Genomic DNA, 15,623 nt, shown 5'->3' with positions numbered 1-15,623 from the left:
TCAATACGTTGCGCTGTCCATAATTTCGCCTTTTCTCAAATAATTTGTTCAGAAGTTCATGATAAACAAAAATTTATGTCTACAACCGTTAGTACAACGTATTGGAAAGAAAAAATATCGAGTAGGTGTGAACTCAGCCCACTGATTATCACTTAGCGTTTCGCACCTACATGAAAAGATAGGATACGATTCTCTTTTAAAAACGTTCTCAAAACAATGTTATGACGTACGCAGGGATTTGCTGTTCTCCTGTGTGAGAATATTGGGTGGCTGGCGACGGTTTTCTACTGCAGTTTTGCGTTGTCCAACTTTGGTCCGATACGCCAACGAGTTAACAGGATTAAGCTTGGCCAATTAGAACACTCGAGCGATCAAAAGAAGATCTTGGATTCCAAACCCCCAACCTCAATAATATCTACCGTGCGACTGTTCTGGTAGTTTTTTTTTTAACCCAGGCCCTTTAAAAGTTCCAGCGCAAAGTACAAATAATCTACACTATATTTACTTATGACTGTCACGCGAATTTTGGACATTGTAATCAAGCGTACTATTATGTCAAGAGGAGGAAAACGCACAAACGTTCCCACCTTTATGTTCATCTAGTTTTCATACTGTCTTGTTTTAGACTTACGAGTATACGTGTGCTGACGGATCGGTCTCCGGAGGGCATTCAGTCACATAGAAAAGACGTATGTTTGACAGTGAGGGAATCACAGCATCTCTCCCCTGACATGGTATTGTGCAGATACATGTACTCGGTATGAGGGAACTATCGTAGTTATTCCTCTACCCAAGCGGTGACTCTAAAGATGGATGATGATGGATTGTTCAAACAAACAAACAAAAACAAGTTCCACGCGATCTTAAGTTGTCAATCATAAGGTATGTCGGGGCTGTGCTTGAAAACGTTATATTTGCGTCATGCAAACTTTTGAAAACTATTTGCATACGTGCCATGCAAATCATAGAAATATGCATTAGAAAATAGAACAGAAAACTTTTGTGTAAGATACCATATAAGATAAGCCATGGAGTTAAAATAGGACATTTGTGCCGAATAAGGATGCCAGAATAAGGATCAGATTGATCTTGTGTCGATTACGCAAGACTTATTCCCAAGCACATCTTGAGGTGGTATAAGATGCTAGTAGTAAAACCTTGCCAAAGAATGTAGCCGGCCTAGGTGTTCATTGGCCACCGAACGTGGCTAATATGGGCACAACTTGGCCACCGGTAAATCTGCCTGGAGATTAAGTTGAATCCCATTTCTGCTCCGTCATCAGTTAAATTCGGCGGTGTCTCTGACCTCTAATCATCGACAATGACGTTTCGGCAGTCTTTGAAAACGTCCCTTGGACGATACGCCCGAAAACTTTGGCACGGTTTGTAGCACAAGTACAAACCCCCTGCTACTCTGGGAATGTATCGTGAATCCGCCTGAGACACTTATCTGTCCCCTATCTCATGTGTCATCGTTTTCGCACCAAGGCCACCAGCCAATGTGTTTAGTTTACATTGTTTTAGAGGACTGGACCGTCAGCAGATAACAGGCACACGAGCAGAACTTGATAAACAAAAGAGAGTTATCATAACTGTTGCCGATTACCCTATTCATCTAAGGGGACACCAGGTCGACCAAGGAGGTTGAAAAAAAGATTTTTTTCAACCTCTTTGGGTCGACAGACAATGCAGATACAGGACCGTCTATGGTAGCCATGGCTTCTAAATCTATCTTAGTCACGAATCGAGGCTTCCATATATACTCTACCCTAACTCACCGCGCCATCACCAAGTACGAACAGAAGCTTTCATACAAGGAAAATGCAAAAATAGCAACTGATGACACACAGACAAACAAGGTATTTGAACATGCTCGGTACAAAAACATTGCCACGACCCGGGATTGAACCAGGGACCTTTAGATCTTCAGTCTAACGCTCTCCCAACTGAGCTATCGCGGCGGGTGAAGTTCAAGTGTCTGTTTAGCCGTCAAGATTTCACTTTGACTTTCTCTCTTTCCTTTCACCGTGGAGCTTTTAGATAGAAGAGAACTTTTGAGAGCTTGCATAATCTCACAAACTAAAGTTTCACATGTCAAAAAACTTTTCTAGAATGCTGTGCATAAATCAAACAAGTGTAGAAAGTTTTTTTTTTTTGCGAAGATGGGTTTTTATCATGACAGAACACAGGGGTGCCTAAGCATTTGCACGAACCCTATGAAATTCGTACGAATATTATGTGATACACACGAATCACTATGCGAAAACGCACGAATATTATGAAATTCTCACGAATCACTATGCAAAAACGCACGAATATTATGAAATTCGCACGAATCACTATGTGATTCACACGAACCTTATGAGATTTGCACGATCCTTATGCAAAAACGGCGGCCGGGAGGAGGCATGATTTTGAGCGTTTCTACCCGTGATATTTATATTTCAAGGCATGGAATGGACATTTACCGTCGCAAAGATGTATTTGATAGCCTGTGAGCTACTGTTTTGCTTCATTTCGGCGTGTTACATCGTATTTTCCGTCCGGCCGCCGATCGAAGCCGCCATCTTGAAAATCCCGCTCCGTCTGTCACGTGACCCCGGCAGTGGTTGCGCAATTTCGCATAAGGATCGTGCAAATTTATTTATTTATTTATAAAATCTCATAAGGTTCGTGTGAATCACATAGTGATTCGTGCGAATTTCATAATATTCGTGCGTTTTTGCATAGTGATTCGTGCGAATTTCATAATATTCGTGCGTTTTCGCATAGTGATTCGTGTGTATCACATAATATTCGTACGAATTTCATAGGGTTCGTGCAAATGCTTAGGCACCCCTGGAACAGTCAGAACTACATGCATCTCAAATGTTATGTTTCCGAAGTTTTTTGTTCTGTGCAAGGACATCGGTATATCCTTATATGATTCACTTGTTAGTCTTTATCATTTTTATTTGTCAATCTTTAGGTTGTTTATCCGTCCAGTTGTTCGTTTATCCAATGACATTATATTATAAGACTTTATATAACATCCTTGGTTTATCAACTGATTTCCAATGAGCTAATTAGTTACCATGTTTACACTGTGTTCTATGGCCTTCATTACTGACCATTGCTATGTATCAATCTACCACAACTAACTTTTCATATTTCATTTGTTTCCATGCTAATTATTATGTATGGCGGAAGAATAGGTGCGATCTACTGTCGCGTGTCGCTACAAAGAGACGAGAAAACTTCATATCTCGAATGCGCAATCCGATGTGTCCGCCATCTTTGATCACGTGACTTATTGTGACATTGGACGACAGATGGCAGGTCAGCTCGACGTCCGAACATTGTGACGATGATGATGACACAATGGCCCATTTTTCGCGCCAAATTTTGCATGAGAAAGGAGGGTCGTGGGAACGCCGTAGTAGCAGTAGGACGACAATGGCGCACCAACAGGTTTCCTCAGCATCACAATGGAATTCTCGCACTCAGGGGACGTGGGAATGGTGGGAAAACCGGTCGGAGGGTGGGAGACAACGGAACGTACAAGGCTGTGGGCTGTGGGAAACTGTTGCACATTATTCAGACACGCGACAAGCAAATTTGCACCCCTAATTTAGCACCGGAGAATGAAATTATTGAAAGGCCAATACTTATCAGGGAAATGTCTGAAAAAGGCAAGTGGGCCTAACACACGACCCGCTTGTGTCAAAAATTGACTGCGGCATAAAAAGAACCGCAGTTTTTGACTAGGAAATCTTACCTTACGTCAGACACGCGACATATCATAAAGACATACTTATACAGAAGCATGTGAAGTACAATACATGTATAGTCTTACGTTGCAAAAGTAACTTAGAAAATATCAGTCAAGCTTTCCAATGGAATAATGGTCAAGTAACATCGTAATCATACAGCAGCACAGCATCAGTTCAACAATTTTGTAAAGAATCTTTTTTCTTCTTCATAGATTTAAGATTTAAGTACTTTGAACAAATGAGCATTACATGTTGGTGTCTAACTTTTGCAAACTCCCTGCACCATCAATGCCAAAAAACATGAAATATGAAATGGAGGTTTGAGACTTTATCCCTGGTTGCAAATAAATGCATCCCCCGTGTTGAAATCGTTGTGCTTGTTTGAAGTGTGCCACTGCGGATGTCTCCGTGGTGAGAACAGTTCACACGTCATTAGTGAGTCCCCGTCACCTGTCCCGAACTGAGCAGCGTCGGGCCGAGTGGGAGGAGAGTTCCCACACTCCTGGCGGCTGGGAACGGCTCCCCTGCACGTGCCTGGGAAAAAAGCCACCATTATCAGCTTCACTTGACGCCGACATGCCACCAGATGGTCCTCTATGGGCTTCACACCACAATTCCGACCAATCAGAGACCAGGGATTAGAGCGATGTAGTGATTTCAGCCAATGGCGTGAGAGATTTTGAGAGGGTTAGGGGTCACGCTCTTTTGTTTCCTTTCATGATTTCTGTATAAATTGAGCGAAGTTTGGCCATTTACCTCAGTCCAAACGCAGACACCAAAGCTACGTTACCACAGCGTCCTTGGATCTCCTGACAACATGAAGATCGCCAACATGCCCGCATCTACGGACTTCACCGTGAAGCGTCCAGGCGAGAGCCGCAAGTCCTCCAAGCCGATCATGGAGAAGAGACGCCGGGCTAGAATCAACGACAGCCTGAACCAGCTCAAGGCTCTCATCCTTGCCGATCTCAAAAAAGATGTAAGTATTTCTCTCCTTATTGGCAATTTATTATGGCTTCCTTCAAATGTTTTCGTATGCACTTGTGTCCTTGGAGTATACTTGTGTTTTGGAGAACCGTGTATTTACCAGTTTTTCATTTGTATTTCCACAGAGCTCTCACTCGAAGCTTGAGAAGGCCGACATTCTGGAGATGACCGTCAAACATCTCCGCAGTCTCCAGAGGCAGCAGCTCACGGCCGCCGCCAACACGAACCCGTCCCTGCCCGGCCAGTACCGCGCCGGCTTCAACGAGTGTCTGATGGAGGTGAACCGCTTCCTGGGCGCTTCTGACAGCGTGGACACCCAAGTCAGGCAGCGGCTGCTCAACCACTTGGCCGGGGCCTGCAGCCCCGCTCGTCCCGGGACGTACCCCACCGCCCAGCCCGCAGTGTTCCCGCACGCTCAGCCTGTCCAGGTCCAGGTTCCCGTCGCGCCCACCGGCGGCCAGCACGTACAACTGTCGCCCGTGCAAGCCCCGTGTCCTCAGGCCGGCCAGACGACGATGTACGGCGGGATCCCCGTGGTGCCCCGCCAGGTCTCAGGAGGGGAGCCGGTGACTGTTCTGCTGCCCAGCCAGGCGTTCCCAGGCGGCCAGGTACCCAGTCACGTCATCCCCGTCTATCCGCAATCCTACGGACTTGTTGAATCTCATTCACCAAACGGACTTAAGATCAAAACCGAGCCGACCTTCAACGGACTTACAAACACCACAAAGTACGGACTACCTGCACCCGCCACAGCAGAAAAGATGTGGAGACCGTGGTGAGAAACTACAATGTCTGAACATTACACGTGTGTCTCTACTACAATTTGTAGAGTCTACAATGATGGAACTCTTGAAATTCCGTGTTAGGAGACTACCTATGAGAGAAATGTTGTACATATTCAAAGATATTTGTTTATATGAGAATTTATATGCACTATTTTTTATACTCTGACTCCGACAATAAAACATCGAAATCTAATGCTACACGTGTCTGTGTTTACTCTATTGTTGTGTTTGTAGCGTAGCAGTTTGTATTACACAATGACATAACTAGCAAAGACCAGTAAACAAGTCAATCAGTAGGACAAGTTTTATTTACAAGCAGATACAGGGTGTTGTGGTCCTGACGAGAAATGCTTTGTGCAAGAACAAAGTTCTCGTGAGAAAATTCAGCAGGAATGCTTAACGACGTGCAAGATTAGAGGATACAGACAGTTATGGTTAGGTCCATATAGAGCTTTTAGACCACAGGTTCAACCACAGAGCGAAGAGAAGGTCTTCCCGCCCCAAATATAGTACTTAGTAGTAGAATGGCTAAATACCAAGATGAACTGTACGTACCAGTCTCCAAGCAGATGTTGAGTAGATCTAGAAGTCGAAAAATTTACCGGCGGTCTCCTCTTTAAATAGAGGAGCGCGCTGGTTAAATTTCGTGACTACTACTAATACTATGTCCGCGACTCAACCTGTGCTTGGAAAGTGCTGTACGTAAAGACATCGGTTTTCGTGATCAAATGAGAGAGTGTAAATCCCACAATGAAAACAAAACTGTACTTAATAACAAAAGGATATACATAACTGAATGGTCAGGTATTTGGGAGCGACACAAAAGATGGATCAGCAATGTAATGTTATTTTGTCAGAAGGCACTTGCATATATCACATAGAAAGCGTCCTGTACTACACAGGCTTATTACAAGCAGATTTACACATATCTTTCCATGCGGTGAAGTGCTCAGTCAAGAACATCTCTAGCAATATTGAGCAATCATACTCAAGGACTATGATAGGATTATGCAACAGTGCGCACTTCGTGGCCTAGTTAAATCGCGCTCCTAGCGACTCTTAATCATACGACATGTTGAAGGTAGCGGGAGTTTGTTACTCTCCAAGCAGAGTTTGTTACTCTCCGGCCTAACACAGCGAAAAAAAATGACAAAATAGAAAGCCCGATAAAAACGACTAAAAAAACGTAAAAAAAACAGCCGGAGGCTAACCTCTGCTTGGAGAGTAGGAGTTTGTGGTAGCGGCAGATACAGCAGTAGTCGGAAAAATTACACGGGCGCTCTTCCTAGGAAGAGAGTATTCAATTGCATTACACTACAGTCGGTCACTAACAACGTCTAATGACAGACATATGCTAATGACTCCTTGTCCTTGTGACATGGGCAACCTACGTTTTGGTCTGACAGGAATGTCAAAAACTCTTCCTACACCCTGCGTACACATCATACATGCATATACCATCGGTAATTCTAATGGCTTTCTGACCTTCTGAGAAGTACCACCCTACTTGGAGAATATCAGGACTCAACAAATTAACGTGGAGTTCAAATGTACTATGTGGCGTTCAACTTCAAGCGGCCTGCAGTGCAAGGTTGGACTAAAATCGCCTTCAAAAACGACTTCATTCATATTGGAGGCCCATCTTTGACTGAGAATCACAGAATGGGTGCTATAGTGATAGAAAATATCTTTTTTGTAACTAGAAAGGCCGACATTTGCTTAAGAGCAAATACAGCATATTTCAGCCATACCCCTTCCCACGCAACATTGGACTGTTCCAAATCACCCCTGGCCCTGCGCAAAAATGGAACATCCTCTTAACAGTACATTATCCCCCAAAGTGGACTGGTATTGTGAATTGACTCCAGGTAAAAACAGAGCTTGCTTCTATTTTTCAGAAAATGACAATAATCACACCTTCCATTCAGAAAATTTTCATCATGACTGAAAATTGTTGAATGACTTCATGTAATGTCATTAACAATTTTCAGTACGATAACTAGGTGTAAGTTTAAAAAAGTATAAGCTCCTTGTGATGTGGGTACATTTATTATTGCAATGAACTTTTTTTATTCAAGTAGGGCATACGATTTAATAATTATCAAGCAGGTGCAGATACTGTAGGAGCGTTTGTTTTCTTCAAGCTGTAAAACTATTAAACTGTTTTACTTTGTATGCAATCAACCATCGAGCCTATTCTTATTTTAGTTTAACAACTTCCTGCCAGACCCGGAAGATACGATTGAACCTTGTTCGAGGATTTATTTTCGTCTGTCTGGTCAGTCTGTTCATACCCTGGCGCTGAGAGTGTTTTATTGGGCTGAAACTCTGGCAGTTTAAAGTTACTTACAATTTAAATGTTCAAAGTTTATACCAAACAACAACAGCACTAGGAAATGTGGCCACTATAGACAGGTGGTCACTATAGAGAAAATGCTGATCTATTGACTAGGAGCCATACGTTACACATGATTTCAGTACACTGATCATTAATCATATAAACATTGCACAGGTAAGCCAATTGTTTAGATGTACAATTAAGTTCAAATAATTCTGAAGAGAAATATTGATGAGAAAATAATCATTCTCGCCACTGTCTAACTTATAATTACGTATCAAAACTAAACGCAGATTTTCTAACTAACGCACCTTTCGCCGACTTCATCATAGGACCGCCGGCTATCAATCAAACACGGCTGTTGATTAGACTTAGAGTTTCAAACAGTCATGTGCTGTGTGCCAGTTGACAGCGAACTTCATGCTACGTGATGTTTTACATTGCTTGGACCTTCTTTCCTACAGCGGTGCTTCTACAAAATATTTAGACTGTAACACTGAGTTTTATAGAATAGAATTTGACGCAGAACAGCGTTTTTTGCTGGGTATTTTTTTTTAAACATGTCCGTGGGAATATCAGCGAGGCGGCGACGTAGGGATATCAGACCGTCAACAAAAGTCGCACGGCGGCTAACGGCGCAGCGAAGATACTAGCGCTATAAATAAGCGCTTCAACTAAGGATGGCAACCCGTACAATATTTTTGTATACTGTTGAGCTAAGTAAAGTTTGTTGTTTATGAGGTTTTAGTTGTCTTTGAAGCTTTGACCCGAAATATTTTAAAGTCAAACTGCTGAAGAGAAGTAAGTGACTGCTACGATTATCGTAGATATGGCCCTTAATAAAACTGATAAAAGAAGCCTTCTCAATAGCCTAAAATGCAAGAGCTTCCGGGGGGGCTTCGCCCACCTGGGTCCCCCCCACAGTGGCCCTGCCCCTGGACCCCGCCAGGGACATTCGGCGGCCCCCGGACCCCTGTCCGACGCTTTGAAAAAATCCTGGCGAGAAGTCTGTACGGCCTGAGTCTTCAAGTTAACGTATTGTGTGGTCCCGCTTATGAATATTAATTTGCCTTCGCTTTCCTCTTCGCTGATTGGCTGAACCATTAATTGAATTAACTCTTCCTGCCGGCTAGACGCAGGTGCAGATGTCGGCTCTGTGGGGTGAACGTCCGAAAGGTCACGGCATGGAGAACGAAAGAAAACCAATTTCCCCTAAAAAAGTGCTGTAATTAAGCCTTTTACAGTACTTTATGCCAAAAATTTTACTTGGATCATTTTACCAACTATATTATGCCTATCTATACCAAATGTTACTCATACCAGGGTACAGGGGTGCAAAATATACCGTTATAAGACCGTCAACAACAGTCGCACGGAGCTAACAGCGCAGCGAAAATACCATCGCTAGCGTTTCAACTTCGGATAACAAGTTATAAGTACTGTTGAACTCAGTAACGTTAAAGTTTGTTTTTAGTTGCCTTTGACGGTTTGACCTGAAACAGTGTTACGCTAAACTCCTGAAGAGAAGTTAAGTGACTGCTGCGATTATCATAGATATGCCCCTAAGAACTGATACAATATAAAGCCTTCTGAATAGTCTAAAATGCGAGAGCCTTAGGCGGGCTTTGCTCCCCCTGGCGGGAACACTGCTATATACGGGATCATGAGGCCCCGCTTATGAATATTAATTAGCCTTTGGCCTCCTCTTCGCTGATTGGCTAGGTCTTTGATTCAATTAACTCTCCGGCTGATGCGCACAGGTGTGGCTCTGTGCGGGGTCACGGAAGGTCACGTCAGGAGGCCAAAAGAAAACAAATTTCCCCTCAGAAAAGTGCCAAAATTAATCATTTTAAAGTTGTTTATGTCAAAAATTTTACTTGAATCTTGTTACCAAGTATCTAATGCCTATCTATACCAAATTTCAGGTCATTTAATTGTAATACATGTACCAGGGTACAGGAGCCAAAAGTGTCCTTTTTTGGTCAAAAATTGGCCAAAAATCGCAAAAATAAGCATTTTGTTGCACTGTACACCAAAAGTGTTATTGAATTTATATGAAGGGATTATCAAGGCACATCTGTGTCAAATTTCAGCTCATTCGGTTGCAATACCAAGGTACAGGAGCCAAAAGTGTCCTTTTTTGGTCAAAAATTGGTCAAAAAATCGCAAAAATAAGCATTTTGTTGTACTGTACACCAAAAGTGTTCTTAAATTTATATGGGGGCATTATCAAGGCACATCTCTGTCAAATTTCAGCTCATTTGGTTGTAATACCAGGGTACAGGGGCCAAAAGTGTCCTTTTTTGGTCAAAAATTGGTCAAAAAATCGCAAAAATAAGCATTTTGTTGTACTGTACACCAAAACTGATATTGAATCTATATGGTGGACTTATCAAGGCACATCTGTGCCAAATTTCAGCTCATTCGGTTATAATACCAGGGTACAGGGGGCCCAAATATACAGTTTTGGTCTTAAGATGACCAAAAAACCTTAATAAAATCATTTAAGAGACAGATATGGAAAAAATGAAAAAAACGCCCGAGGGTATTGGCCCACTCTACCCTTGTGCCAAATTTCAAGTCATTCGGTTGAGGAACAACGGAGATACCGTGTTCTGAAGATTTGACAGGAGAAAGAAAGAAAGAAACATTACGAATACTAGAAAGGCCGACATTTGCTTAGGAGCAAATACAGCATATTGCAATCCATCTTCATCCTGGAAAAAATCCCCAAATTCAACAATTTGAAGTCATGTTTGCTCAATGGGAAAATGAAGTACTGTGGGCACTTGTCCTACACACCTTCATGTCGAATTCTAGGTCATTTGGTTTCAATATAAGGGCATAGGAGCCAAAAATATACATTTTTTAGTTAAAAATGGCTAAAAATCCCAAAATAACTCATTTTATAAGTGCTCTATGAAGAAATTGTTGATGGGGTCCTGTTGCCATATGTCCAATTTACGTTTCTACCAAATTTCAGGTGATTTGGTTTACATACAAGGGCATAGAAGCCAAAAATATACATTTTTAGTCAAAAATGGCTGAAAACCCCAAAATAACTAATTTTTGAAGTCATCTATAAAGAAAGTGTCAATGGGGTCCTGTGAGCATATGTTCAATGCACCTCTGTACCAAATTTCAGGTCATTAGGTTTTCATACAAGGGTATAGGAGCCAAAAATATACATTTTTTGTCAAAAATGGCCCAAAACCCTAAAATAACTCATTTTTGGAGTAAACAATGAATTAAGCGTTGATGGGGTTCTGTGGTCATATGTCAAACGCACCTATGTACCAAGTTTCAGGTCATTTGGTTTTAATACAAGGGCATAGGAGCCATAAATATACATTTTTAGTCAAAAATGGCCAAAAACCCTAAAATAACTAATTTTTGAAGTGATCTATGAAGAAGGTGTTAATGGTTTTCTGTGCTCATGTGTCCAATGCACCCCTGTACCAGATTTCAGGTCATTAGCTTGTAATACCAGGGCACAGGGGCCCAAAATATACATATTTTGTCTATAAATGACCAAAAACCCTAAATATCATAAATTCTAAGGCCTCTATCAAGAAAGTGAAAAAAACGCCTGGGGGTATTTGCTACTTCTACCACCCTGCCAAATTTCAGCTCATTTGGCCCAAAAATGAAAAAGTTGAATCCATTTGAAGATTTGACAGGAGGAGAACGAAAGGAAAAACAATATATTGCAATCCCATACTATGTATGGATTGCAATATAACAATATATTTCACCATACCTATGGTATGGCTGAAATATAACAAGAAAGCTTTTAAAAAAAGCTGGCCGGGGCGCATTTGGAAGGACTACCTCAAAATTTCATGTTGTGTTCCAGTAAAATGTGCATCATTATTAAACTAGAAGTTTATATCTAAAATCTATGGGAAGTTGGCTGGAAACCTTTGTTCGCTTTATATGATGCTCTTTGCTGTGCTGCTTTTTGCTCACAGGTCTCATTTGCTTTCTTTGCTTTGTATGATGTTCTTTGTTCTGCAAGACTCTCTGTCTTCTGTTGATAGGTTTGTTTTTCTTGTTTGTCCTTGCATATTGCGCTTTGGATTGCAAGACCTTGCACTTTTTTATCATTTAAATTTGATGCTGCATTTGGTGACATTACTAATTGATTCAAGAGGCCTTCATTCCTGTTCTCTGGCATAGCACTTGGATGTTTGCTTGTGGTGCATGGCACAATGTTTTTCCCAGTACTTTGGTTACAATGTGGTGCAAATGGAAATGCTGTGTTTGGTTGTTGTAGGTTCTCTTTCGTAGATACAAACTCTGGTTTAACCAAGGTGTATGTGTGTTGTTGTTGAACTTGAAAGCAGTTTTCTGACTCAATCATAGAAGAAACATTGCTAGTCAGATTGATAATGTGTATACCAGTAGGTTCAACTGATAAGAAAACATTTTCTGCTTGTACTGGGACAACCTCAAAATTGCATGTTGTGTTCCAGTTAAGTTGTTGCAAGAATGAAACTAGATTGCTGTTTGAACTGTGCATGCTTAAAGTAGAAGTGCCATGGCTATCTGGCAATGCTGTTATGGGACTTCTGGCATGTGAGTCATAAACAAAATACTTGTTATCAGCGTGCAACAATGCTACTGTTGAACCAGTTATTCCATGTGCTGTTATGAAAAGACAAGTGTTGGATTCAGCAAATGCTGCTTCTAGGGCTTTCTTTAAGGTGTAATAAGGATAGACTGCTTCTGTGGCAAATATGTCTCCAGTGTAAGACTCTTTTATTGATACACGTACAGTATTGTTGTAAAGTTGCAAATAGTCTGGAATATCATCAACGGAGAGGAACTCCACACCAGATCTTAGTGATGGTTTTATGTAGGTGTATAGTGCATCTCCTTGAAAAAGTACACCATCAAGGTCTGTACTTGTCCAGGTAATTGCTTGTCTGCAAGTACTGTGGTTAACAACTGCCATTAAAGCATTTGCAGTGCATTGTTTGCCTCTATTATCTCCACTGAAAATGATGTCACCTTGGTGGTATTTTCCCGATAAAATAGATTCACACATTGTTCACAATATATGTGTTCTTTGCTTGACTTTATTTGCACAATGCACAGTGCTCAGTGGCACGATTGAGTCTGGTGTGTGCAAAATGCACAGTGCTCAATGGCACGATTGGTCTGGTGTGTGCAAAATGCACAGTGCTCAATGGCACGATTGGTCTGGTGTGTGCAAAATGCACAGTGCTCAATGGCACGATAGGTCTGGTGTGTGCAAAATGCACAGTGCTCAATGGCACGATAGGTCTGGTGTGTGCAAAATGCACAGTGCTCAGTGGCACAATTGGTCTGGTGTGTGCAAAATGCAGTGCTCAGTGGCACGATTGAGTCTGGTATGTGCAAAATGCACAGTGATCAATGATCTGTTAATAGGTCTCAAGGTCTAATTTGGTTGGATCAAGGACTCTCTTTCAAACCTCTTTGGTTGGATGCAAAATGTAATGCGTAGATTTCAGCAGAAGAAGTATAAATGTGTACTGTGTAAAATCTTATTGAGTACAGACTTTTGCTAGCTGTAAGTTTCTGTATATTACTGTGTCACTTGTATATATAGCAGAGAACAGTCTAAGGCGTCACTGAAACAGAAAGAAAATATTGTCTTGATCACATAACATCTTACTAGTACCAACAAAAAGCAAAAATCTACAAAAGTTCAGGTGTGACATCTTGCCAACTGCTTTGCTGATTGTTTAACAGTTAGCTACAATCCGTTGTTTTCTACTATTCTTTGGAAATGTATGTTTTAATGTATTAGAATCCGATCCATCTTTTCAACTTGTACGATATTTTTACAATCAAAAATGCCCTGCATAATGCCTCGCATCGGCTCAAGCACAGTGCACCATTAAACTATCTAAATTCTCGTCAATCCCCACACACTGGTTTTACTAAAAAAACTATATACCGTTCCTTGGAAATATGTTTCAATGTGTCCGAATTCATGATCACTATCTTTTCAAATTGTACGTTACTCTTACGATCGAAAATGTCCTGCAGGACCTCCTGCAGCTGCATATATAGACGCACGCCCCCCTCCCACCCGCACGTAAACTGTTCCAATCGTTGCACAATAAACTTGACTGTATACCCTCCACAAAATCTTTCGTCAAATGTCGTGCTCATTTTACTCACATGACACTACGCCTTAGAATGTAATGTTATATTTTAATACATCCGAATTCCAGAAAGATAACTTTACAAACTGTACCAATTTCTGTACGATAAAAATCTCACCTCCTCCGCACCGTCAACGCCCGTGAGGGTATTTACCGGAATAACCCGAAATGACCCGGAATAACCCGGAATAACCGTAATATTTCTTGTTCCCATGGCCATATATACATTATTTTATGCCAAAATATTGCATTCTGCGATCTTAACTTATCAAAGCACACTGTATTTCGGTAGCTTTCATCCTTTATTAAGGTTATTCCGGGTTATTCCGGGTTATTCCGGGTTATTCCGCTAAATACCCGGACCCGTCAACGCTATCGCAAAATGAACCGTGCGATTTAACGACAACTCCTCAAATGTTACATGACCAGTGTTTTACTGCAAATCAAGAAACATTTTCCTTTCCTAGACTTTGCTAATGAGCGCTGCAATGTTTTCTGTACGAGTAGAGGTCATGGATAAACAGTATTCTTACAACGTTTATTTGAAGGGCTAAGAAGGGCTGAGAATTGTCGTAAAAACGCACGGTACATTGCGTTTATTTGAAGGGCTGAGAAGGGCTGAGAATTGTCGTAAAAACGCACGGTACATTTTGCGACCATAGCAGACCCATCCAAGGACGAACCATTAAACCGGGGACAAAGCCGGGCGCCTTCGGCGCCCCGGCAAAAATACATGTAACCAAGGAGCTTTGATCTTTTAGCTGATAAAAGCTCCTTGATGTAACTAGAAATTTGTTTATCCCAGTTAGGAGAAAGCCGACGCTCAAAATGGTACAGTCGGACTGTCCGCCCCTCTTGGTCTGCCCTAATCTCCAAGCAGATACTACGGTGCCATAAGATAGTATCAAAGCTGACCAAGGAGTATAGCCGGCCAAAGGGAGTCAAATGAGCACGGTGAGTTTTATACTATATACTAGTATTACGCCACCGTGGATCTGCTTGGAGAGTAGTCTGTGGCGCCCCCCCCCCCCGCAGCGCTCCTTACGCAGAAGCACGGTCTAGCTGCGACATCTAGCGAGGATATTGTGAACTGTAACTGCATGCCCAAGCTGTGTATTTGAACGACACGATGGGCAAAGTCAGACGTCAAAAGACTCGAAGCACGAAGAACATATTACACCATTCGAAGATTGCTCTTTGTACACCAAACATTAAAGGTTGCCAAAGGTTCATTCGTGATAAATGTATACGTACACGTTACGACAGGAAAAGGTCACCCGACTGGGTTCCTTCGTCAGCTATCAAAGAAACAGTCATGTTACCTGAGGAAAATTTAGTTACCTGATTACATGTTTTACTGTTTCTTTACCCGTGTGAGTTGCATTATTTCGACAACTTCCATGATCGCTCATATATTAGAACTAGCCATACTACTTCTTTCCTTCTCACGCTCAGCTGCTCACGCTCGCATCAGTCAAAAAAATGTACCATAGCAACCACAACATTGGCGACCGCGTGGCACAGTGGTATTGTGTTCGCCTCGTGACCGAGAGGTTGCGGGATCGAATCCGCCTGCCGTGCTCCCTTGGGAAAGGCACTTTAC

At 41.9% G+C, this 15,623-nt stretch overlaps 1 protein-coding gene and 1 non-coding gene across 2 annotated transcripts; one reads left to right on the top strand and one right to left on the bottom strand.

Moving 5' to 3' along the window:
- Positions 1-1,888: 1,888 nt before the first annotated feature.
- On the bottom strand, positions 1,889-1,961 carry Trnaf-gaa. Its single transcript has one exon. It is a non-coding gene; the product is annotated as a tRNA-Phe (tRNA).
- Positions 1,962-4,492: 2,531 nt separating this feature from the next.
- On the top strand, positions 4,493-5,717 carry LOC118429950 (transcription factor HES-4-like). The gene is made up of 2 exons (XM_035840597.1): positions 4,493-4,731; positions 4,865-5,717. The coding sequence occupies exons 1-2, from the start codon at positions 4,570-4,572 to the stop codon at positions 5,516-5,518; spliced, it is 816 nt and encodes a 271-aa protein (XP_035696490.1). The 5' UTR covers positions 4,493-4,569; the 3' UTR covers positions 5,519-5,717.
- The last annotated feature ends 9,906 nt before the right edge of the window (positions 5,718-15,623 follow it).

The sequence above is a fragment of the Branchiostoma floridae genome, chromosome 14 (genome assembly GCF_000003815.2).
Source record: "Branchiostoma floridae strain S238N-H82 chromosome 14, Bfl_VNyyK, whole genome shotgun sequence".
Taxonomy (NCBI): Eukaryota; Metazoa; Chordata; class Leptocardii; order Amphioxiformes; family Branchiostomatidae; genus Branchiostoma; species Branchiostoma floridae.
Note: the sequence above shows the minus strand (reverse complement) of the source record. Positions and strands in the feature narration are given on the sequence as shown.